The sequence below is a fragment of the Cydia splendana genome, chromosome Z (assembly GCF_910591565.1).
Source record: "Cydia splendana chromosome Z, ilCydSple1.2, whole genome shotgun sequence".
In the NCBI taxonomy this organism is placed as follows: domain Eukaryota; kingdom Metazoa; phylum Arthropoda; class Insecta; order Lepidoptera; family Tortricidae; genus Cydia; species Cydia splendana.
The window spans coordinates 19,079,295-19,107,283 of record NC_085987.1 but is presented as its reverse complement, the minus strand read 5'-3'; the positions used below and the strand labels follow the sequence as shown (position 1 = coordinate 19,107,283).

The window sequence follows — 27,989 nt, the reverse complement described above, 5'->3', positions numbered from 1 at the left end:
CAAAAACATAAATCAATACTAATGCCTAATAACCGTTTTAACGAAAATATTACAATTCATTCAATCATATTTTTATGTAAACTTACTTTATATAAAATCAATTTATGTCCAATTCTGAAATACGATTGTGTAGGACTAAGTAGCGGCCCATTGGAAGTGCGCAGTGTAAAACAGGCTCGACCGTAAAGCAAAGCCGCGTTCGTCGATTCTCGCGTGGGCTATATCGAAACGAAAATAATAAAACCAAACCAGCTAGATTGAGCTGTTTTCACTAATCGATCGTTCGATACAAGTGTTTAGATGAGACAAGAGAGTTTGTTATGAGCCGGTGACGCGCGGTCACTCGGGCAGCTTGAGATCGAAGTCGAAGAGCTCCGCCAGCCCCTCGTCGTGGTCGAGACAGAAGCCGTAGTCGGTGGCCGACATGGGCGGCTCCAACGCCAGGAACGGTTCCAGCTCCAGCGGCTCTGCAACGTACCACCCCACATTCAACCCCTTTTACTTGCTACATCTATATATATATATATATATATATATATATATATATATATATATATATAACATACTAAACTAGCTTTATCGAAAATTCTCTAAGAAATATATTAAAAAAATAGATTATGGTTGCAACTACTGGGAATTATATATTTCTTCTTTTTTATCTGTGATAACTATTGCGAAAACAAAATTCCCAGTAAATTGAATTATTACCAGTGGTAACAACTTGGGATAAGAGCTGGGTAAACCCGTGAAACGCATTAGACTTCCATCCAAAAGCACTTATGTTTTAGCGGATCACACATTTACAAAAATCGTATAATAATTAGATCGATTAGTACGATTACTTCAAGTTTGAGTTTCGTCATTTCCCAGTTTAGTTTGTAAGGCTTTATTACATTACTTATGTATATAATTTAAACTCGAGATAGTCCGTATCTCAAAATAATCGTACTCCTATCGCTCTAACTGACCTATCAGTATCACATTTCAAATACAATAGTCAATAAATCACAAGAACATTAACATAAATTAAAACTTCTCATACTTCAACCTGCTTAGCATTTGCGATGTCGTGTCGACTACAACGGACGTAAGGAGTAACAGAGTTGCGCGCAACAACGCAAGTCTTGCTAAGCGGTTAAAGTAATAATCGACAATACTTATTTAATTTATTAGGTATCTGCAGCATATGAGCACCAAATTCATGGTGGTAGTAACTAATAAAATAATTGTTATGAGGTTAAGGTGATCATAGTTAGAGATGAGAGCGCTGTTACCGAAGTATTAGTGGATGAGTCTGATGTTAGTGGGGCCGCCGTGAGCTGAATCCCATGGTGCTACACGATAGCCACGAGACTGCAGCCGCACGAGATACAGCGCGCGGCGCGCCCCGGTCCCCTCCGTGCCCGCTATACTTACCAATACTGCTCTATGCTATGATGTATGACTAACGGTAACGTTCTCTAGCCACCTCGCACCATCTAATAGTTTTCTCAAAAATGGACGGCAAAGTCGACTTTGCCGTCTAAAAAATAGGTCACGAAGCGCGTAGTTTATGGTCAAAATTAAAAAGTTAAAAACATTGCAGTCTCGATTTTGGGACTGCAATGTTGCATACAAATTCCATTATTTGTCGAGTTCCAAACTTTTTAAAAGTTGAAATGGCCATATCAAATGAAGGCACAGGCCCATTAAACAGCCAAACAGATGATTAGTACCGCGACTATTTAACTGTCTCAAATAGGTTGGCGTATTTTCGGCAGAAAAATACACTTCAATTTATTTATTAAAAAAATAAAAAGGCGGCAAAGCTATTTTTTTCAATTGTTTCTACTTTTTTCTGTGAAAATATATACGTAAGAACGTTGCTTTTGTAAAATATTTCTATAATATTTATATTTCTTGCACCATTTTTGAGTAAAGCACTATATATGACTCGGCTGGAAGTCTACTTGCTGGCTTCGGATTCAATTAAACGGACTCCCAAGGTCGTCCGTTTAAAACGAATCCTCAGAATCGAGCCTCGACAATAATGTACTATTATTGATGCCGATCGAGTGGGTGTTGCTGACGCTACATGTCACGGATCGGATGTATCCCCTATTGGTTGAGTTGATATTTTGCATTCACACGTTAAAGACGAAAACACATTATAAGATTATACATACAAGATTATTTTACTGCCATCGAAGGTAGGTATTAAGCTATGGATGAACACTACTCAGTTGATTGTACTTTCGTAACATTCGTTCATTAATAGACGCGATATTGTGGGTATAGGCACTATTGGTTCATTAGAAACAGGACTAAAAGATGAGTCATAACGTAGGTATACCGAGATCCAACTTTATGTAATTGGTTCATTTGTAGGATCCTCGGTTCGTGAATTAATTCTGCACATGATTTTCACTTTGCGTTTAGACTGTACGTAGTTCCAAAATTGTATGGAAAAAGTTTCAAAATTACAGCAGTTAAAATTTTTAATAAAGGTATATCTATCTAATAGGGGTGTAAGGGGTTCCACACAACATCTCACGGAACCCAAGCCAACCTCCCCTGCCCGTGGTACACCCTGCCAAACAGCAAACGAGGCATAACTGGCGACCCACCAACCCGCACTGGACCAGCGTGGGGGGATTAAGGTCCAAACCTCCCCATGAATGTACAACTCCCCGAATAGGCCCCGAGTGCTCGGCGGTGCTGGGGATAGCGTCCCCAGAGCCAGGGGTGCTAAGAATCCCCGAGCGAGGACACCCATGTTAAATCAAACGACCTAGGCACGCAAAACGGATACTGAAACGCTTAACGTACTGACCTACAACGTTCGGACCCTTCTAAAGGAAGAGCGACTAATAGAGCTCGAGAATGCTCTCGAGAGTATTAAATGGGACGTTGTAGGCTTATCAGAGGTGAGAAGATCAGGCGAAGAGACTGTGGAAAGAAATAAGTCTATATTCTACCACTTTGGAGATACTGGTGGGCAAGGTGGTGTAGGCTTCCTGGTAGCTAAAAAGTGGAAGAATCACATCCTAGAATTCTGCAGTTACTCCGACAGGATTGCGGTTCTGAAATTTAAGTTAACATTGAAGCAGACCCTAACGGTGATCCAGGTTTATGCACCTACGTCCACGCACAGTGATGAGGAGGTTGAAGTCTTTTACGACCTATTGAATAAGGCTTACGATGAGAAACGAGGATCTTGGACTATAGTTCTCGGCGATTTTAACGCAAAGCTTGGCCCTAGGCGAGAGCTGGACAACACTGAAATTCTCGGACCATACGGGTTAGGAGACCGAAATACACGTGGTTCTCGTTTGATTCAGTTCGCCTTTGGGCAAAGTTTGAAAATCTGTAACAGCTTCTTCCCCAAAAAACCCCAACGCCGATGGACCTGGGTGTCACCGGGTGGCCAATACAAAAATGAAAATAAAATTTTATTGATTAATTTTATAGATTTTATTCTTGCAACCACTAACGACATAATCAATAACGTAGGTACTCTAAATAAAATTTAATTTAGTTCTGACCACAGACCTCTTCGAGCTAAAGTAACCTTTAATTTTAAGATACACCGCAAAATACAATTTACAAAACAATTTAAAAAGCTGGATAGATCTGTATTGACTGCTAACTACAATGAATTCAATATGGAACTTACAAACAGGTTTAGCGCCCTCAATTTAGACTCGGATGATACAGAGACCCAATACCACAATATCCTTGACGCCATCAAATCAGCAAGTAATGAAATTAAAATAAAACAAAGCAAACGCACCATTTTATCTAGCGAAACCCTACATCTATTAGAGAAACGAACTCAATTAAAAATAGGTACCATAGAATACCGAACATTAGATAAAGAAACCAAAAGGAACATCCGCTCTGATGTCCGCAACCACAACACAAATATAGTAAAAACAGCATTAATTAACAACAGATCACTCAGAGTAGCCAAAAACGGAATACCAAAAGGTACATCTTGGATCACCGTCCTAAAAGACACAGATGGTAAGAAATACAGCGACAGAACCAAACTAATGGATATATGTACACAATTTTACACGTCCTTATATTCAGACCCGTACAAAACACACATCACCGAGCAACGCCTCTGCACCGACACCGTCACCCCAATTACAACCGATGAAGTAGCTAAGGTCCTATCAAGTCTAAAATTCGAAAAAAGCCCTGGAGCAGATGGTGTTAGTTCAGAAGCGCTCGTTTTTGGCAAAGCTAGTCTTCTACTCCCCTTGACAAAACTATTCAATAACATATTAAAAACAAGTAAGATTCCACAGAAGCTACTACATTCTAATATCGTACTGCTACACAAGAAAGGCGATAAAGGCGACATTAGCAATTATCGACCTATCAGCCTGGACCAGCCTGGTGTCTCATGTCTACAAGACATTCATTAAAGTCATTGAGAGTCGCATTGCTGGACAACTCGACCGACACCAACCCCCAAATCAAGCTGGCTTCCGCCCTGGATTTTCCACCACCGACCATTTACACACCCTCAACCAGATTATAGAAAAAGTTACTGAATACAAGATTCCCCTATACTTAGCATTTGTGGATTACACCAAAGCTTTTGACAGCGTTACACACAGGGGCGTATTTACCCTAGGGCCATCCGGGCCATGGTCCGGGGCGCCAACCCCCGGGGGCGGCATATGCCGCCCCTGGCGGATTGCATTTTGTTTTTCTTCCTTGACTTCTAGGGCGGCGAAACGTATTGGCCCGGGGCGCCAAAATTTAAAATACGCCCCTGGTTACACATTCCGCCATAGTAACTGCACTCGAAAATCAAGGTATCAATTCCATCTATATAAACCTAATCAAAGCCATATACAACAACAGTACAGCGGACGTTAAGCTACAGTCATCCGGTCCAGTGTTCCAAATACAGCGAGGTGTCAAGCAGGGCGACCCGTTGTCTCCGAAATTATTTACAAGCACCCTAGAAGAAATCTTTAAGAGCCTAGCAGCTTCCTGGCAGGATAGAGGAGTGGTCATCGGCGACAGGAAGTTATCAAACATCCGCTTCGCCGATGACATCGTTCTCTTTGCCCATTCCGCTGTCGAACTTCAGGTAATAAAGTGATGACCGTACGGTTACGGTTGCGGTAGACGGGCAGACTATACACTATGTTGACGAGTATATTTACTTGGGCCAGTTAGTCTCTTTCAGGAACAGGCAAGACAAAGAAATTGAGCGCCGTGTCGAAAACGCCTGGAAGAGCTACTGGTCCATGAAGGCGCTGATGAAGGGTAGCCTTCCATTGTCACTGAAGCGAAAACTCGTCGACATGTGTATCCTGCTCGTCCTAACCTACGGTGCTCAAACATGGTCACTCACAGAGAGTCAGAAGGCCAAATTGAAGGTTTGCCAACGAGCTATTGAGCGCAGCATTTTAGGTGTAAAGAGGACTGATCGTATCCGGAACACCACGCTGCGCGCAAAAACCCGTATTGCTGACGTCGGCGAGAAGACTGCTAGGCTCAAATGGGACTGGGCCGGTCACGTCTGCTACATGCATCCAGACAGATGGGCTAGTGTAGTTACCAAGTGGATGCCAGAAGGAGAGCGCGGACGCGGCAGGCCCAGACGGAGATGGCGGGACGACCTAGACACCTTTCTCAGTAACTGGCCAGAGCAGGGGCTATGTCGGGAGTCGTGGAAGACAAGGGGAGAGGCCTTTGCCCAGCAGTGGGACACCTCAATAGGCTAGTATAAAAAAAAAATATCTTACTCAAACCAAAAGGTATATCTATCTGCAAACTTGAGATACGCGGATGATACCACCTTATTTACCAGTAACGCTGACCTTATGGAGGAATTACTTCTCAAAATTGAGCGCGTAAGCCTTACGTTTGGGCTAAAAATAAACCGATCAAAGACCAAGATTATGATCGTGGATCGCGTCAACGACAATTCGCCCGAAGTGACACAGATTGCGAACTGTAACGTAGTTCAGACCTACGTTTACCTCGGGGCTTTAGTCTCAAACAACGGCGGCTGCGTGGATGAAGTGAAACGGCGCATGGCTATTACCAGAAATGCGATGGAGAAGTTAAAGAAAGTATGGAGGAATCGCAACATTACCAAAACCACTGAGGTCAGGCTCGTGCGAACATTCGTATTTACCATTTTTCTTTACGCCGCAGAGAAGTGGACAGTGCGCGAGTTGGAAAAGGGGAAGATAGATGCCCTGGAGATGTGGTGCTGGAGAAAAATGCTCGGGATATCGTGGACGGATTTCCGCACCAACGTGTCCATACTCCAGCAGCTCGGCATCACACAGCGTTTATCGACCGTAGTACAGTCGCGCATACTGCAGTACTTTGGCCATGTCTTTAGGCGAGATAACGACTCCATAGAGCGACTGGTCGTACAATGAAGAGTGGAGGGAACCAGATCACGCGGCAGATCACCTATGCACTGGACTGACCAAATAAAATCCGCAGTGGGAAACCGCGTATCTGACTGTGCCAGACAGTCTGCCAACAGGGAGAGATGGCGGGAGATCGTGCGAAGAGCTGTGTCCGCCTCTACTACCGATGCGGACGCCTCAACGTGACCACGACCGCTCTGTCAAGAGCGATACGACCGAGAAGAAGAAGAAGAAGATATCTTACTACAAGGTTTAATTTTCATTCAAATGTACAGTGACATTCGGTTCCCTAACGTAAATACATATCAACTTTTCTATACAATTAGTATGGCGACGTGGGTACTTAAGTTGGGGCACCGACCGTACCGGTGTCATCATACCCAGTCACCTGTGTACAATTGAGCTGAAAATTAGCATACTTACGTAACTCAGGACATAATGCAATGGTATGGTAAATCCAGCACATCTATAATAAATAATGGCGACCGAAGGTGAACATAGGAATTCCGTAGAATCATTAAAATCGAGGTGGTATTAATGACTTGTAAGCACACTCGGAGGTAAAAGTTTGTACATCTCAAATTTTTCTTTACAATGATTTATTTTACACGACGGTTTCAAATGAATTTGACACGGTACTAGGAAATTCAGCATGTATACTTAAAAAACGAAGTTGGTAATTGGCATCTTTGACTCTTCGGAAAACTATAATTAGTGTCTTTGTTTGAATTTTTTTTGTTTTTTATGTGCATAAGTTTTGGTTTTAGATAATTTAGATTTTAAGTTTTGACATGTATTTTTAGTGTAATGATTATTGTGCTCAATCGTTAAATAAAAAATATTGTTTATTTGCAAACAACTTTGACAAATCTGGCACGGTAGTTGGTATCAATCGATTTGGTAATCGTGCAATCGGCTCCGGACTCTAGCTTGTCTCAGTGTCACAAAAACTACGGATGTAAGTATGTATAATATGAATTTGTATTGTGGTTTTTAAACTAACTATATCGACACTTTAAAACTGTAAAATGAGCGATAAATAAAAGTGTGATAAATATTTTGGAGACGCCGCGACATATCCGCGAGTTCCGCCAGAGAGCAACGGTGGCCCAATGCCGGTCGTAACATGCAGTTAGTGAATACATCATAGAGAGTTTATAATATGCGTGTAGATAGAATAGTATATATAACTACACATAATTATTATTAGGCATTAAAACACTCGTGTGGTACGGCCACACTCGTATTTTAATACCTTTCATTATGTAGCAGTCACATAACTACTATTTAACTTCAGCAAAATATATCCAAGCAGTTTTTAAGCAACCGGTCCCGTAGGACGTTATTTTTAGAGATCCAGAGCCAAAACTAGTTGTCATTATCGATTCGAAAATGTTATTTTACTATAAAGTTAGTATGGAAGCTAGATGATGAAAATGAGTAACGACCCAATAAGCATGCCTTGTTAGTTGTAGTGTCCGGGGAAGGCTGGGGTCGGAGTCGGGGTCGGAGGGCGGCTGGTGGGCTGCGCCGTGTAGCTAGAACTCCGACTGTGATGTGAATGAGCACACAAATCACAGTCTGAGGGCTAGCCACAAGACGTGATCCTCCTCCTCCTCGCGGTCTCTTCCATGATGCAATCCAGCGCAGATACTTACACCTATCTGCTAAAAACCACTCTACTCTTCATACCTACCTACCCACTTGATGAAGCGATAGTAAATAATAATTTGCAATAGGGAATATTACGCAAAATTCTGCGTAGGGGGCGCCACTAGCACAAACTGTAAACAAACCGACTTGATGGATCAATGTAATATTTATTCGTAACAAATAATCAGTGAAAACTTTCTTTCCGTGACCGCAGCTGGTGCAACTCAGCTGAAACGTCGGAATTTAAGGCAAAAACATGTGTAATTAAATATTTGTACAAAACGCGAGAGTTTAAAGTGTTACAGTGAAAATTTGTCAAAAAACTGTTAAAAGGCATAGTATAGGTATATAAGTTACTCTATGGTTTACGGTTTCTGCTAGTGCTGCTTCTGGATGCAGAACATGCGGTATTACTCCCTATTGGTAAACTTTTATTCGTTAAAAACTATACCTACTTAAAATTTTACACAATAATAATGCTCAGTAGAAAAAGGACGGTGTTAATTACTAATTATATCTGGAATATAAGCCCTAACAAAATTTTATAAAAACACGTGAAAACACAAGTAACGTGAGTTTTGTGTTTAGGCACAAATCATATTTACCTGACTCGGTATCTTGGTCTTCTGTTTGCATCTGAAAGCGGCCGCCGCCCATGATGGGTGCAAAGTCGTCGCTGTCGGCAATTAACGCGTTGCGTAGCCGGCCCCGCGCCGTACCATCTGCAAATACAAAACCGAAACACTACAAATGCGGGTAAACGAAACTAACTGAACGATTCAGCGTACTCCGATCGACCGCTGCAGAGGTGTAGTCCAAAACAGTACAGTACCGCGCGCGATCCATTCTTGTTGAATCACTGTCATTTTTGACAATGCATACTCAAAGATGAAACAGTCATTTGATACACTCGGTGTGGACAGTTGTGTGTGAATGAGGCGCACTGAGAACGTGTACTTATTGAAACTGAAAGTAACGTGGTGTTCCTAAAACAACTTCCGATCGACAATTGTTGGCGCTCCATGATCGGTCCGGAAAAGTCCGAATATAAATTTCGTTCACCAGTAACTGTGTCTCGCACATGGTCCAATAAAAGCTACATATTAAACGTGAGGGGGGTTAAGTGATTTTTTTTAAACGAGGGAGGGTTATTATAATTCTCGACAGCCGCAGGCTAGAGAATTAAAGACTTGAGTTTGCACTATTCTTACCCCTGGAGTTACACACAATGTTTTTATCACACTTGGATACGGTGACACTCCAAACATTCGTCTGCCATAAATTGTCATTTTTGACAGGTTAGGCATCGAAGACCCATCCAGCAATTAGCCACGATTGAAAATTGTGTAAAAACATTTTAAATGGATATTAAATTAATCTAATTCAGTAAATATTTTTAAACATAAATAAAAATATTTAATTATAAAAGTATTTTAAAAGTATAACTTATTTATACCTACTTGGTTCGTATGAATTTGTAACAAAATTTAAAAATATATAAGTTATAGCTTTCACAATCCATAACTCCTTCGGGAACAATATAGGCTTATGTCCTTGTGTAATGAAGGCATGAAATAAGATCTTTTTCGAGCAAGTGTGATGAAATATGTAGTATTTATTAATGTACAAAATTTCTTAATCATGTATGGTATAATAGGTACCTTATAATGTGATCGTTGGAGGTAATCGATCGTTTATGCAACGCTTAACAGATAATGATTTAATTTCTATACCCAATGAGCCGGTTATTTGAACAAATATCTCGGCCGCAAATCGCAACCAATCTAAGTGCGGTTTTCGCGGCTGCGGGCAAAATACATTGTGGCTCAAAAATACAATTGAAAAATAATTCTATACGCACAATATTATACGCACGTAAAGTAATTTTAAAATTAGTAATTAGACTTTTTTTTTGCGTTCCTCTAAATTTTTCTTTGAGTGTATATTACAAATTGTCATTAAAAATGAATATTACAAATGTTACAAAACATAACTACATTAAAACTTATTTTTTAAATAATATCATCCTTAATCTTTGATGTACAAACGCAAACGTTTGTTAAAAACTGTAAAAATAAGTACATATTTTATTTAAGATTCATTACCAGACATTAGGAGTTTTTGTGGCAAAAACGAGTGTTTGACAAAATGAAACATCGATCAATCTGTTATCGATAAGTCATAGATTCCTAATGGGTTGATGATGAAAGTGTGAATACAGTGTATACTCACTGTCAGGCGTGGTTTGAGGGGTGTGCGGCGCGTCGTCGGGCGCGGCGGGCGGAGCGCGCGCGCGGCCCGCCGCGGCCAGCGGCAGCGTGGGGTCGGTCACGCACGGCGAGCACACCACCAGCCCGCGCGACCCACTAGCGCCACCCGTGCTCTCCACGCCGGGCTCCCGCTTAATAGGCGTCCTGCGGTAATCAACACAACTTCATTGCCTTCATATTCCACATAAAAATACTTTGCCCCATAGGCTACAGTGTATACTTACCATCAGGCGGACCCTACAGTGGCTAAATATATTGCAACACACCTTTCTTACCATAGGAATACGGATGTGTTGCGATATATTTGTCCAGTTCGGTTGTCACCTTAAGCGCTGGTGGCCTAGCGGTAAGAGCGTGCGACTTGTAATTCCGGAGGTCGCGGGTTCAAACCCCGGCTCGTATCAATGAGTTTTTCGGAACTTATGTACGAAATATCATTTGATATTTACCAGTCGCTTTTCGGTGAACGAAAAACATCGTGAGGAAACCAGACTAATCCCAATAAGGCCTAGTTTCCCCTCTGGGTTGGAAGGTCAGATGGCAATCGCTTTCGTAAAAACTAGTGCCTACGTCAATTCTTGGGATTAGTTGTCAAGCGGACCCCAGGCTCCCATGAGCCGTGGCAAAATGCCGAGATAACGCGAGGAAGAAGAAGGTTGTCACCTTGCCTCCAACAAGGTATAAAAAAATTACATGCAATTTTTTACGTCTTCAATATTAGATACTAACTAATAATAAACATTGACCAGTTGAATGCCTTATAGTACCATTAAGTCCACTTCTTGTACTCTAGGATCTTACTACGTATTTGTTATTTAATCTCTATCAATCAATAACTTTTTGACTGAAGTTATGTTAACGCAAATGGCGAAAACATTTCACGCAAATTTTGGCGAAATGTGTCATTCCGGAAATTAATGGCTCACATATCTTCTTCTACGCTTCAAGCCGCGTATGCCTCAAGCCGCCTACGCCGACAGCTACAACGTTCGAGTTACATGGAACAGCCTGGGGGCCTATTTTATAAAGCTAAAAGTACAGTTGAAATGTATTGGACCAAATGTCAAGTGTCCATGGTCACTGGTTCCGAGTGCAACAACACTAGGGCTACATGTTTAAATAAAGAGAAATGTAAGTTACGAGAAGTTGGCGGCGAAGGGCGCGGGCGGCGCGGGCTGCATCTGCGCCACGAGCGGTGCCAGGAGCGCCTTGTTGTCCTCCAGCAGCGGGTCCGCCGGCAGTAGACCCAGCGCTGCAACCACAACAACACAGTGTACACGTATTGTTCTCACTTCACTTCACTTGCACGCATATTCATACATATTCATAACAGGATAGGATAACTTACGTGGAGGTGGAGAAAAAGGTCGTTCTTTGGGACATAGATACACTTCAATTTCGCCCGATAATGACTTCAAATGTATCATATATCCCTTTTCATCAGGATGAGGAACCTATAAAAAAAACTATATTGAGCCGCTGTAAATACGTGTAGCAAAACTGAAAGAATATAATTAGAGTTAAACTTACACTTAATCTCGTGTCCGGCGGCGCCTTAATAGGAATAACCGTTTGGTTGCGGAAATCCTTAATAGAGCGTAAGTCGGCGTAGGTGATGTAGGCGAGCGCACCGTGGTCGGCGGAGAGGCGGCCGAGTGCGAGCTCGGCGCTGGCCACGGCGCGCGACACCCGCGCCTCGCGCGTCGCCAGCGCGCGCACCTCGCGCCGCAGCCGCCGTGCGCGCGCCTGCTCGCCGCCGCACGCCGCCGACCCTGTTTCACACAGACCACATCACACACATTATACACTACTAATATGTACTATTTCTTTTTTTACAATTTAAGTCGCTTTCTTTAAAACTGATTTGTTTTTTTTTTTCATTTGAAAGGGTTGTACCTTCACAGTTCAACAAGTCCGGTTCTGATAACGGAATCTATTCCTATTTGTCTCCGCCCGTTAGTCCCCAATGGAAACAATGGACGAATAAGAATCCTATTACTATATTACCCAAAATAGTTGATTGTACTTAATGCTTATTTTAGTTGACTGAACCACATCACAGATATATACTTATAAATAGGTTAGATTTGGACCAAACTAACTCCACCTAGGTATCAAAAGTGTGGTCATCATAAACCTCAAATTTCTATGAAATTATGACGTTAATATTGACACTCGCACACTATGTTCTCTCAAATAATTGTTAGATTAGACGTACTTCTACCTATTGTCATTCCATTTTGACAAAGATCTCTTAATTTTTTGCTGATACATTTGGCACTGATACATACGCATATTGTATGGTACACTTGTGACCAGCTGTCGGACAAAGGCACCTCGTCAAACCAACAGACTTGTATATATGTATGAAGAGGGTGCAGTGCTAGTTCAATGCTGCCTTACTATTTGGGTGATGATGTTGCATTGTACAAGTGCGCGGGTCATACCGATAAGTAATTCCGCTTCAGAACCAGACAAATATAATGATTTCGAAAAGTACACAATCTATAAAATAACGATGTAAATAAAAATAATACGCATACCTGATTTGTAAAAACATATTTCGCAGAGAAGCCAAGTAATCATTCGCTTTGCCGCAGAGAACATGCATGGCATTTAACAGTGTTTGATTAAGTTTCCCAGTTAGATAGCCACTCACAGTTCGTTTTAAATAGACAAGTACATTTTACTAGATGTAAGTTTCTCCTAGTTTTACAATATACCTACCCCTCTCAATCCTAGGAGATATTATGAAGATATAGAAATGCGTTCGCAAAGCAAAGATTTAACGGTAGGTATATTTCATTCGTGGAATTAACATTCAGTGACATATCACATAATGGACGACGAAACTCGACGCGCCCTGAGAATAAGAGGATTCGGTACCTACACTGCGTAAAACATCAACTTTATTGTAACAGCTTGCAGCACATCCTCTATTGTTTGATATTTAGTACCAGCCGGGCTAGCATATGACTGGCGCGACAGTATCTCGCGGCGAGATAGACTACCCGTCGCTCTTTTGTTAACATCATTCATCATCATTCATCAATTCAGCCTATATACGTCCCACTGCTGGGCACAGGCCTCCTCTCATGCGCGAGAGGGCTTGGGCTCTATAGTCCCCAAGCTAGCCCAATGCGGATTGGGGACTTCACATACACCTTTGAATTTCTTCGCAGATGTATGCAGGTTTCCTCACGATGTTTTCCTTCACCGAAAAGGTAGTGGTAAATATCAAATGATATTTCGTACATAAGTTTCGAAAAACTCATTGGTACGAGCCAGGATTTGAACCCGCGACCTCCGGATTGAAAGTCAGACGTCATATCCACTCGGCCACCACTGCTTTTGTTAACATAGTTAGAAAAAGTCGGGTAGTCGGGCGAGATACTGTCGCGCCAATATGTGCTTGGCCTACAGGACTGACAACGGAATACTGTCGACCAGTGAGTACACGATCCAATTGGACTAAACTGAAAAGTAGGTAGTTCAACACACCACCGCGTGCCTCAGAAGACACCTTACCCGGTTACCTAATAAAACAAATACGAGGCGCAACTGTCGTTGTATAGAGATTAAAGCTCTTGATTAATTTACTCCTCTCTAAAATATATTAAAATAAAACAGCATAATATCTCAGGCACTAATCAGAACGCTTGTTCACCATGTTTCTTATAACTGCCTCCTAGCCTAGTCGGTAGTGACCCTGCCTACGAAGCAGGAGGTCCCGGGTTCGAATCCTGGTAAGGGCATTTATTTGTGTGTTATTCGCAAATATTTGTTCCTGAGTTATGGATGTTTTCTATGTATATTTATATATGTATATGTGTATTATATAAATATCGTTGTCTAGTACCCACAACACAAGCCTTATTGAGCTTACTGTGGGACTATGTTGATCTGTGTTAAATTGTCTAATAATATTTATTTATTTATTTATATCAACCCAAAAACGGAAATCAGGCTGCCGGTTTGACAGACAGCCCTAGCCAGAAGTAATTAGCAAATGCGTGTAACAGCCCCCTTGAAATTTCATGAACTTGATTAATACTGTACATTACAAAAATAGCAACAACTTCCCAACAATAATAATAAATAAAAACAATCGATTTCACAACACAGTTTGAAATCCATGACATGTTAACAATTAGGAACTGTGAGGTACACCCTTTCAAACGAGAACGATTTTTTCTGATCTATTACACGTAGGTATATCACAACCAAGGTTGGAACCCATGATTTTTGCCACCACACACACATGAGAGGTTAAAAACATTCAATATTATTAAGGGGATAGATCGATCGCTTGTTAGCAATATTTGAACCACAATGAAAACACGTACGGAGTGAAATCACGTTATTTAACAACGATGTAAATATAACTCTAAAAGGGAAGTTACAAATATAACTTCGCAGTAACAAGTGAAAATAAAATGGGTTTTATTTTCACTTGTTACTGCGTGCAGTAGCCTCTCGTAACTTAGTTTACTTTCGATGTATCCCCTTGAGAGTTAATTATGAATGAAAAAATAACTCACCACACTTCCATTGAATATTATTTTTTGATCGCTTCTCTAAAATTCCTATACCCTCTAAAACATTAGTGATGTCGTATATGCGGCGTTTTTGAACCGAGAGGTGCTCCGCGGCTATATTCAAGTCGAGGACACCGTTTGGGGAAGACTTCAGCAAAGCAACAAATTTTTTTGTAAGTAATCCTAATGATGTGTCGAACCTGAAAACATTTATTCCCCAGTGATGAATAGATTCAACACGGTGAACGACCTTACAATATCTAAACGATTATTATTATATATGTAGGTACATATTAAATCATACCTTGATCTTTCGCTGTACTTTTTCATAGAACTGGACGGTCGGCTGTACGGTGTGAGAACTTTGACTCGTTTTTGCTTCGGCGTTTTGAAATCTGCCTTCATAGGTACTACATGGCCTTGGCTACCGGAACTACTCTCACTCAAATTCAGTCTTCTTTTCACCGCCTGCGCAAAATATACAATTGTTGTTATCGTGTTTGAGATACAATGACCTGTAACCCTTTTGATGGTCATGTTGATCCGTCATATTTAAAAAAATAAATAAATTTCCTATCGAAAAATAAAATTGATGGCTATACAATGGAGTTAGAATATAAAGTAAATTACTAAAATAATTATGCTAATACATAATCATTTTGATATCTCATCAAGTGGAAATGTAGGGCAAGATGCCATTAGTAAAACTTAAAGCAAGCATGTCATTTTATTTTCTAAGTGTAAGAGAAGCTTACATTTATAGAATACTAGCTTCTGCCCGCGACTTTGTCTGCGTGGGATAATGATGATGATGATTGATAAAAGTGATAAACCTTTCCTATGTACCCTTGAGGAAGGCCTCGGGCCTCAAACTATCTCCATACCAAATTTCGCAGTTTAAGCATGAAGAAGTAACAGAGAGACAGACGGAGTTACTTTCACATGTATTTATTAGTAGGGATTTATATATTGAATTCCAAAACAGCCTTTATTACGGTATGGTATGGTTTCTTTGACTATATCACCAGGTTTCGGCGTACATGGGAGAGGGATGTCTCAATCAATCGAACTGTAATTATCTAAGTATAAAGCCAGATAGATTGAGCAACCGAATGTTAGTAATTTTAGGAAAATTACATTCAACTGGTAGTTGGTAAGATAAAAGTAATGGCAAACGAAAGGAAGTGTGCCTATTCGTTAAAACAATAAATTTCAATTAATGAGAATATGGAGAACATAGGTAATCTTGAAAAGACACTCTTTCTTAGCCACAGTCAAACATTTCACGGCATGAATTTATTGACTCATAACATAACTCTGAGAAGAAAATACTGTTTAAAATGTATATCTGATGCAGAATACCCATCCACCTAAGGGGAACATAACGTTACTTAATTTGGCAGGTGAAACAAAACTACATATTAAACCATTAACACTGCGTATAATTACTGAATGAATTAGTATCGTAAGTATGTACTCGCACAAATAAACACATTTATCATTAAACTTAAACACGGTATACTTAATACGTTTATAGTACATTATTGTCGAGGCTCGGAAGTAGCTACTTGCCAGCAAGTAGCCTTCCAGCCGAGTCATATATAGTGCTTTTCTCAAAAATGGTGCAAGAAATATAAATATCATAGAAATATTTTACAAAACCAACTTACTTACGTATATATTTTCACAGAAAAAAGTAGAAACAATTGAAAAAATTAGCTTTGCCGCCTTTTTATTTTTTAATAAAAAAATAGAAGTGTATTTTTCTGCCGAAAATACGCCAACCTATTTGGGACTGCAATGTTGCATACAAATTCCATTATTTGTCGAGTTCCAAACTTTTTAAAAGTTGAAATGGCCATATCAAATGAAGGCACAGGCCCATTAAACAGCCAAACAGATGATTAGTACCGCGACTATTTAGCTGTCTCAAATAGGTTGGCGTATTTTCGGCAGAAACATACACTTCACTTTTTTATTAAAAAAATAAAAAGGCGGCAAAGCTAATTTTTTCAATTGTTTCTACTTTTTCTGTGAAAATATATACGTAAGAACGTTGCTATTGTAAAATATTTCTATGATATTTATATTTCTTGCACCATTTTTGAGAAAAGCACTATATATGACTCGGCTGGAAGGCTACTTGCTGGCTTCGGATTCAATTAAACGGACTCCCAAGGTCGTCCGTTTAAAACGAATCCTCAGCCTGCAAGTAGCGACTTCCGAGCCTCGACAATAATGTACTATTATTGTGACGTAATGAGTACAAGTCGAGTATAACGAAAGACTACAGAACCAAGAACTTAGATCCAGGACACCGTAAGTTTCGTGATAACGTGTAACTTGATAATGATAGGTTAAATTTTCACAGGCAACAATAATTACCATAAAAGCTGAAGCGTCCCTAATAGATCTAAGTATGTTGTATGATTATACATTTAGGTAAATAATTTAAGTAATTCTTACTGTAACCGTGAAAACTGTCATTTTTAACACTTCCGCAAATCCATTTTAATTCACTGTAGGGTAATGCTTGAACTTGATTATCTAATCACTTAGAAGTAGAACACACAGGGCATTGTCAGTGAAGTCGGTGAACAACAAATGCAACTCGTAGGCCACGCGGGCTGGAGCCGACCCAGGCAAGTGGGGAGCAAGCGACCCGATGCCAACAATGCGGTACATAAATTACATTCTACACAAAAGGTACCGAGCCCTCGGAAGGGACTTCGAGCAAAAGAATGGCATTTTTTAGCCTTAAAATTAGTATTATTATTAACAGATAGCTATTGTCAATTGACTGGTTCGTAAGTTCCTTTTGCGCATGTGTGGAGCGCGTAATCAGAGCAGATGTGCCTCCGCGCTACGGCCTCAAGATAACACATAATAAAGACACCCCTCTCGGTGTTCAGTTTATTTTATTAGTATAATCTAATGAACGCTCTAAATTAAACTAATTAAAAAAATATAATATGGTTCTTAGGGGTTAAGGATTAGGACCTTTATATGGAAGTCAGTCTGTCTGTAGGAAATTTGATAAATTTAGACCTCCGGAGGCTTCAATACTAATAGGTCTTTCAGGACAGGAGAACAAGAGTTATTTACAAATAACTCTTAAATAACACTCTCTACAGAGCCATATTTTTGCGGCCTTCGAAGAGTAACATATTATTGCAGGTGACTGTACATGAACGGACTAATCGGTGAGCTCAGCAGCGCCGGAGTCAGATGCTCAATCGGCGGTAAATTTGTAAACAATATAAGTTACGCCTACGATATGGTGCTGCTGTGACCATCGGTCAACGCCCTCCAAAAACTTATTAACATCTGTGAGAGATATGCCGTGACACATGGGCTCAAGTACAATGAAACTAAAAGCGAGCTTTTGGTGTTTAAGGCTGGGAATAAAATATACCCTAAGGTTCCACCAGTCACTTTAAACGGCAGGCCGCTTGTTAGAGTACAAAAGTTTAAATACTTGGGTCACTGGGTCACAGACGATCTCACAGATGATCTGGACATGGAGAGGGAGCGGAGAGCGCCGTTCGCTGCAATATGTTGACACGCAGGTTCGCAAAGTGTACTAAAGAAGTTAAAGTGACGTTATTTAAGGCCTATTGTCAATCTATGTACACTTGCTCCCTGTGGACCAGATATACGCGAAGAGCTCGCAGTGCTTTCCGAGTCCAGTACAATAATGCTTTCAGGGTGCTTATGGGCACAGTACACTAAGAACAGTAGTGAATCTAAGGCCGCTCGGCAAGTTATTTACCTACTCTTGCGTTGGCGCTTAGGGTTGTCACTTTTATTTTTAGTTAAATATTATTTGCGTATTATGAGTAGCACTAGGTTTCTATTTATATAATATAATGAAATGTTCTAACAATTCATAAATGACGTATAAATAAAACGCTAATTAAATATTTACATTAGGAAATGGCATTTATTAAAAAAAAAAAAAATTCAATACTGAAAAAAAGTTCCTCCGGTTTCTGCATGTTCGGAACGCTTTACTGTTAGCGGTTAAAGTCAAGTAAATTCTCATCCTTACGTATAACATTAGTAAAAAGGTTTTAGGGAAGCATGGGCAGGGCATCGTAAATTCTATGTCTTTTAATTGTTCCTAAATTGACGTGCCGATTTTAATGTTGATGTGGTCCTTTTCAAACGCTTTGCGAAACACCTTCTCCATCCTTTCTATATTCACGACGACGGTGGGACTCTGAGTAATTTCGATCTGTACCATAATTCCTGTAATTAATGTATTGTGAAGAATGACAAGTCCGGGTTTGAGGAGTCGTTATTGTGACACTCAAAGACACTAAGTACAATATTTGTTTCCTTTGTTCGAAGTCATGATCAAAAAAATTAAGGCCGGTAAGAACAGGCAAATGCGAGCGGGCGTGCAGCGTACTCGAATGCGCGCGATCACAGTCGCGGTCGCGGCACGGCCCACACTGCCGCCACCGTATTCCCCCGTATATTATGCTAATGTGTGCGTGGCAGCGCGTGCGTACACGGCGCCCGATGCGCACGCACACATTCAAGCCGGCAGCGGCACATTTGTATGAAGATTCACTACTGTTCTTGTACTGTGTTATGGGGTTGAATAAATACTGCAGTGCATCGGGAATGTTTGCGGAGGCTCGAACGGATTGTTTTTATACAATAATCCGTAAACGAGTCGCCTCCCTGATGCACAGGGTATGGAACAGCACCAACAGCTTTCTGAAAGCCAGAAGAAGCCATTGCTGATAGATGGGATAACCCAATTCTATTTTTCTGGGTGAAAATACACACAACATCGAGTTGTATCTAGGGAATGCAATAACCGGCCAAACTTCATAACCGGTTTCGGTTACGGTTATGCCCGAAAAATAACCGAATATCGGTTATAATCGCTTACGGTTATTTTCGGTCGGTCGGCTACGAAAAATTTTAAATTTACAATGAAATAATTAAAAAAATACAAAAATCATTACTTTAGTACGTACAGTATTAAGGAATGTGAGTAAAAGTCTTTGTTTTTTAATAAAACACACCAAATACAGTAAAAGTAAAATATGGCCTTGGACGTGATACAATATTCGATAAAAATATTTTATAAATAAGGGTAGTAAACTTGGTATATTTTAGTTATTAAAGTCCACGAATGACAAAAATTATAGTCACAGGCGTCACAGCCAAAAATTGTAGTCATTACATGATAAAAACATACAATTTAAGTCATAAATAAAATAACCGAAAATAACCGTAACCGGTTATTCGAGTTTCCAATATTCGGTTATGAAATTTTGTCAAAATATTCGGTTATAACCGAATATTTCAGTTACGGTTATAACCGATTTGCATTCCCTAGTTGTATCATCCCAAAAATATTGTTGTGAATTAGTGTTATGGATTTAATTTAATTTTAAATCTTATTATATTACTTAATTTATTTTAATTAAGGTACTACACACAACATCGAGTTGTATCATCCCAAAAATGTTGTTGTGAATTAGTGTTATGGATTTAATTTAATTTTAAATCTTATTATATAATTTATTTTAATTAAGGTACTACACACAACATCGAGTTGTATCATCCCAAAAATATTGTTGTGAATTAGTGTTATGGATTTAATTTAATTTTAAATCTTATTATATAATTTATTTTAATTAAGGTACTACACACAACATCGAGTTGTATCATCCCAAAAATGTTGTTGTGAATTAGTGTTATGGATTTAATTTAATTTTAAATCTTATTAAATTATTTTTTTATTTTAATTAAGGTACTGTATTCTTTTTTACACTGTTTACTAACCAACGCTGTTGACTTATGTGTAGGTATATTGTGTTAACTAATAAGAATATGGATTATTAATAATCTGAAATAAATATTGTTCATTCATTCATTCATATATCATTTTCATATACGTTAGGGACGACTCCTGAGAAGGTACTATCATAAACTAGTCCTTTAGGGCAGTGTTATTAAAACTTTTTCATGACGCGACCCCCGATGTATTGATTTAAGGCAGGCAGAGGCTTTGAGGCGACCCGCAGTTTGAAAAACACTGCTTTAGGGCTATAATCACCCAAATAAAAATAAAAACGAAATTTTCGCATTTTATTAGATTTTTGACAAAGTTGCGTTCGGCGCTCGAGGTTTCAAACTTGGATTATTCATTGGCCCAATATCATAAACATTAAACAAGTCTGCAATAAAATCAGAACTACCGGATTAGACGCAAACGAACCCCGTGCTTTCAGAAGACAAAGTCAGGCGTGGCTCACTCCGCGATTTCGTCGCTTTGCTACAGGTAGCTAAAAGTACATCCGTTCCACACCAATTTTGGGGTTAGCCATAAGCCGCGCGTGGCGCTGTCGCCACCTAGCGGTCATATCTGTCCTGATCGTAACAGACGCGTTTTGTTAGAGAGTGAGTCTTCTGTACCTAGTACTATTATTTATTCTGTGACAAAGTTACTGGATTATATTACCATGTATGTCGATTGTATAAGACGAGAAGGAAAATTAAAAAAAATAACAAATTGAACGTTTTGCACACTAGGGTTGTGCGTGATCCTCCACAGCCGGACCACCTCGCCTGATTGCGGTCAGGTTACAATGGTGAAATGTTTCAAAATAATGTTTGAAAAGGGTGCGGCTGGGGAGTAAAATCTGCAGCCAAACCACGCCTGAACCCGCTGATATTCGCGACTTCAAGATTAACGTGATTTATTTTTCACTTATTTATCACGTTAAAATTTGTAATAGTCCGTGGCCTTCACTTAATTATACGGCAAATGATGATGATGAAATTTCCTTTTGCAGAGTTGCTCCATTTGTCTCTCAAATTGATTTAAGAAGGGGAGCCAATCGAATTTTTGATGCAAAATTTTGACTTAAGGAGGGGTGCCCCCCCAAAATTTGTAAAAAAAAAAGTTTTGCCTTGTGGTCAAGTTTGGTATCATTTTCGTGTAATTTAAGGATGCTGAATTCATTTCTGAAATTTAATTTATACCTTTTCATATAAAAAAAACTTAAAATGTATAATTTAAATTCGACGTTATGATTTTTTTCTAATAAAAGCCAATATTTTTTTAATTTTAATATGTAGACAAAAAACAATAATTTTACGAAAAAGCCCTATTATTCCTCATTACAAGAGATGTGGACAAAATAAAATAAAATGTTGAGTTACTTTCGACAAAAATTCCATTGAATAGGAAACAACGATATGGTTTAAACTATGTCATTGTGTATGTATGGACTTAAGAACAAATAATACGAAGTAAATTGACACTAGAATGAATATATATATAAAAAACAGTTTTACTATAATGAACAATTGGTAACTATATATTAATATATACTTAATATTGGCTATCATCTTCTATATCATCTATGACTGTTCCGTTGTCTATTACACTGCAACAAATGAAATAAAAATAAGTGTTATAAGTAATACACTCAAGAGCAATGAAAATAGGTTACATCATCATCATCATAATTCTTAAGAACCTGGTTCTTGTCGGTGGAGTAATCGCCATTCCGTTCTTCTCTTTGCCACTGTTTTGAGCTCCTGATACGTCACTACGTTAATTTTCTCTTTGGCCTGGTCCAAATACGCACGTTTCGGTCTTCCTCTGCCTCTGTTTTTTTTTCTGCCTTCAATTATAGATTTTATGTAAGTATCGTGACGTATCAGGTGCCCCAACATGTTTCCCCTTCTGTTTTCAACTGTTCTCAGCAGAGATCTCTATTGACCTACCAAATTTAATACTTCCGTGTTAGTTTTCCTCTCTTTCCAGCTTATACCTTCCATTCTTCAAATGGGTTATATGGGTTATATGGGTTGAGAAGCTATGTGAACAAAACATTACCTGGAATTGTCGCAGGATCCTCTACAGTTGCATAAAAGTGTGCATGGCAGGCCTTGTTTTATGCAGGAACATTGACCTTTACAGGCTTTCTTGCAGCCACATCTTATTATTTTGGGTGGTCCACCTAAGCTTCCAGACTTCTCCGGTATCTGTCCAGCCCCAGTCCGCCGTCCATAATTTATGATTTTATGGGACAAATCACCCCCTCACCTTACCCCACCGCACCAAAAATCAAGATGGCTCCCCTTCCTAAAATGGCCTAAGGATCCTAAAGACTCACTATGCAAAAGGGGATCTCATCATCATCAAACGCCATGAATTGCATAGCTCGCATCTTTGTATCCTATTTAGTGAGCTTGTGTTCGAAAGTAGGTCTAAATATATATTTTTTTCATCCAGAGTTATCAAATTAACATATTCATGTTTATACTTTTTTTAATGAGGAATAATAGGGCTTTTTCGTAAAATTATTGTTTTTTGTCTACATATTAAAATTAAAAAAAAATCGGCTTATATTTGAAAAAAATCGGCTTATATTTGAAAAAAATCGAAACGTAGAATTTTTTTTTTTTTTTTTTAAGTTTTTTATATGAAAACACAAGGCAAAACTTTTTTAATTACAAATTTTGGGGGGGCACCCCTCCTTAAGTCAAAATTTTGCATCAAAAATTCGATTGGCTCCCCTTCCTAAATCAATCTGTAAGTCAAAAGGAGCAACTGTGTAAAAGGAAATTCCATCATCATCATTTGCCGTATATCGCACTTTTTTGTCGTGAGCGCCACGGACTATAACAGTTTTTGAGATACAGTTTGTTAAACATTAGTGCAAAAATCTGTTTGTTTCAACCTTAGCAAGTAGATCTGATGAATGACATGACATATATAGGTCAATTTTAAATGTAAACTAGCGACCCGCCCCGGATTCGCGCGGGTTAACAAATTATACACCTAAACCTCCCTCAAGATTCTCAAGAACCACTCTATTGATAGGTGAAAACCGCATGAAAATCCGTTGAGTAGTTTTTGAGTTTATCGCGAACAAACATACAAACAGAGAGAGAGACGCGGCGGGGGACTTTGTTTTATAAGGTGTAGTGAAATAAGTGGTAAATAACTTTTCATCACACTCGCTCTGTAAATGTGGAATTGCACGCAGGTTTAGCGGGAGTTATAGAAAAAGCGTTCTCCTGAAGTCGTCCTGAAGTTTCTAGTACCATAATTAACAGTTTTTTGTCTTTATACTTAATTTTTGTATCGCAAGTGTGATGAAAAACGTTGTGTGTAACTCGGGGCGTAATAATATTGCAAACTCGAGTCTATAAATCGCTCCGGCAAGCCGTCGCGATTTAACTTACTCTCGTTTGCAATATTCAACTTACGCCCCATGTTGCACAATGTACTATTGTAGGGTTGTCACTGATATAAAAATATTTCATTTTAAAAAAATTGTTATACTTTTCAATCCAGCTTTACGATTATAATAACTCGATTGTAGATCACTTAGATAACACTAAATATCCTTTCAGCTCAGTCCCTAGAAATGTTCCACCCTGTATGTTTATTGTTACTTTTGTACGAGTATGAATGACATAATGCCTTCCGTCCCCTTCTCACCCACCTATAAAATATACAGGTTTACATGTAGGTATCTTAAAATCACCTCTCATTTCAACCACAAATCGACCTGTATGTCCAGTACAGGAGTCAAATATTATTGAGGTCATTGGACTCCTGGGATAATACTTAACAAAGTGACTCTACTGCTTTCCACTAGAATATTCCCCTAATACATTGATTAATGCTAACAGCCTCCTAGCTTAGTCGGTAGTGACCCTGCCTACAAAGCAGTGGGTACTGGATTGGAATCCTGGTATGAGCATTTATTTGTGTGTTTATCTCAAATATTTGTTCCTTAATTATGGATGTTTTCTATGTATTTAAGTACATAGTACCTTTACATATATCATTGACATCATTGTCAAGAAAGCTAAGAAGCTGTACAACACTGTTTAACAGTGATGATGATGATATCCTGTTACCCCTCATCAGGGACATATATAGGGCTCTCAGAAGGGATTTCCATTTTTCGCGGTCCGGCGCGTCCTCCTCCATTATATATTATTAATGTAAATATTATATTTTTAAATTGAGAATGGATTACTTAAATTCAATTAACACTTGAATACTGCATGTCAAGCTTCCTATATTATATGTACATAGAGCAGCAAATATTATTTGCCACGTTTACATATAAACACTAATGTTCCTATAAATATTAAAGTTATCATTGTCTTAATATTTAGTATATTTATGATATTACCTACTCTTCTTTATCTCAACTCAACTATTGGACTATTGATCTCAACTATTAGAACATAAATTTAACATGTTTCCATGGTTACTGGTGCACAAATCCATTCTGCAGAGCTTACAGTAAGTCATATATGTATAATGTCTTACTCATAGTAGTAGTAGATAAGGTGTCACTTTCAGTATGCCATGCTAGAGGACCTTAATAGTTTCAGAGAAATCATTAATTTTGTGTTCCTGTGAATCATGGTACATGAACTTTTGTAATTTGAAAAGTATGAATGTGCCTTTGATGTGCCCTTACTAGATAATGGTCAGGAAACCAGAATGTAGTTATAAACTGTAATGTTCTGATGGCTATCAAAGTATGAAGCCAAATATCAATGATTTCTTTGAAACCACTAGTTTTCACTGAACATAAATGAGGATTGCCCTACCTATATTATTTGGTTGTCTAGTACAGTCAGCATCGATAGTAGTAGATGAAACAATGTGCCAAAAGTATCTGCCATACTGGAAAACTTTACCAAACAGAGATAAATCTCTACAGTTCTGGTTCAAAAGTAGTCTAATTACTCTAATTAAAATAAGTATAGTCTAATTACTCTACATAATCTACATATAGGTATAGACATTTACTTTTGTTAAGCCTTTAGAGAATGTTTTAGAGATACTTTTGACGTATAATCTGATCCGTTACTTTTCTGATGCATAATCTGATGCTGACAGTATAGTACAGTACCGGTACTCACATTGATAAGAAACTAATCCAAGTTAGTAAAATAACTACAAGTTAACATAATATTAATATTCATATAACCTTCTAGTACTTATAGGTTCGGTTACTTTCTTCAATCTAGTTGCAATTCGATCTAACACTGCATATTCCAGTAGCAAAAAAATGCTAGTAGATTAGTTACTAATATTTAGAGATTTTTCTAGCACAAACTAGGCAACGCTATTGACTTACTTCCGATGTTTAGTTTATCGATACCTATCTTATATTATAACAATGTATATCTTAATATACAAGGGCCACATTTGGAAATAAATGAACAAGAATAAGCTAAATATCAGAAGGAAGTCATTAGCATTGCCTCTTTCCTGCTAGAAAAATCTGTCTTTGTGTTTAAAAAAATTACTTTAAAAAATATTATGGCTGATTGATATACTAAAGAAACACTAAGCAAAACTTTGTATTTTATGTCATAGGTACAGTCGGCTAAGCTAATAGTTGTGCTGACTGTACATGACCTCACTGATATTAATAATTAGATTTTTTTTCTCACTTGATGATCTCAACAGAAGATGAGCGCTGGAAGTCGCCAGCAACATGCTCAGATGAGGCCATTTCATGACACTTTATTCTCACTATGTTCATGTATGTCTATTACTGTTTGTGTTTTTGAATAAAAATATTTCTATTTTTAAATAATTATCCACAGCAGCTAGTACACTAAATGATATATCCAAATCAAGAAATCACACTCCTAATTTATATATTAAGCAAGTACTTGTTCACCCGATTAGGCAAAATATACATTTAGTGAATTATGAAAAACCTGCTTTTCTTTATTTATCCAACTGACAACAACATACAATTCCAACTATTGTGCATAGTAAAGCAGTTGGTCAGATTATAAAACTTATATTATTTGTTACCTATATGTAATTAAATAGTAAACATGCGAAGTTAAATTGATTTAAACAGTCTTTGTTGTACCAATTTATTATGTTGCTATAATCAATATTGTTTCATGTATCCAAATCCCAAGCAAATTGTCAGTTATCCTCCTCTAAGAGATTATTGTTTAAATATAAATGTTTTTATACAATAATGATCATTGTAATAAACTGGGTGTAATTTACCCAATGTAAAATTCACTGTCATAGTGCTTAAGAAAAATTAACAAGGTAATAAAAAGGTACTTACTTCAGATGTCTTTGGTGGTGCAGAAGGTGCCTCCCTTCTGATCTGATGTTGTGGCGTGGCGCCATAGCCGTGATCAAGCAGATGGTAACTGATGGGCTGGCCTGGGCTGTCATCCAAAAGCGTAGTTTGCGACGGAGACGCCCCAACGCGTACCACCACCTCGCCCTCACCCTCCGCCGACCCTCGCTTCACCCCCCTCGGCATCGCTATTTAAAAAGGAATAAAAGGAAATAGAATAACATACAAACTCATAGCCTACTTTTTGATGAACCGTGTTGTAATCGTGACAATTTGATTAGAGTAGAGGTTAGAGGCGCCTTGCGCGCGGAAATAACTGACAAGAACCTCCGAAGCTGAGTGGGTCGATATCAAATAAATTAGCTTTATGTAATAGATATAAAACTTTTATGTTATGGAATGTTTAGATTGCCTACGTCACTTAATAAAACATTTTTTCCGTAAAATGTCGACATCCTTAGGTACGGTAATACATTTGCAAAACCGCTTTATAGTAGCGGTATACTCATTAAGTTATATTACAAAACTAAAACCTTTACAAAAGCATTATACTTACGAAAGGTGTAAGCGGACGATATCTTAAGTTATAACCATAAAACGACATGAATGTTTTCGACGCAACGCTACATTATCGAATACTCAAAATAAAATGTCCGCCGCTTTGTTAGTCTCGAACGAACTCGTGGACATTAAGACGCCAGATAATTTTCAGTTAGACGCACAGTTCACAAAGTACACATTGTTTTAACTATTCTTTGGACCTTTGACTTCGAAATAAAAACATGAAATTAGTCCAAATGCACATTTTACTTAAATAATTGTAGGAGCGTTAAAGTATCGACAGAAAGCTTTTCTGAACATCTGGCTAGCTAGTGTGGCTACTGGCTAGCAAGCGACGTAGCCGAGTGGCGCGAAGTACGCGCGCAGGCGCGTAGCAGCTAAGCAACCCCTAACCTGCCCCTAACGGACGCGCTCTATCCGCTCCAAACGAAATTCCAC

The 27,989-nt window shown here is 38.8% G+C and overlaps 1 protein-coding gene across 1 annotated transcript; it reads right to left on the bottom strand.

The window, feature by feature from the left end:
* Window positions 1–10: 10 nt before the first annotated feature.
* Window positions 11–27,989, bottom strand: LOC134805152 (transcription factor E2F2). Its single transcript, XM_063778453.1, has 10 exons — window positions 27,547–27,989; window positions 26,973–27,178; window positions 15,161–15,324; window positions 14,860–15,056; window positions 11,849–12,090; window positions 11,667–11,772; window positions 11,459–11,570; window positions 10,281–10,462; window positions 8,654–8,770; window positions 11–467 (listed from the first exon to the last, which is right to left on the bottom strand). Exons 2-10 carry the CDS (start codon window positions 27,174–27,176, stop codon window positions 340–342), a joined length of 1,452 nt encoding a protein of 483 aa, XP_063634523.1. The 5' UTR covers window positions 27,177–27,178; window positions 27,547–27,989; the 3' UTR covers window positions 11–339.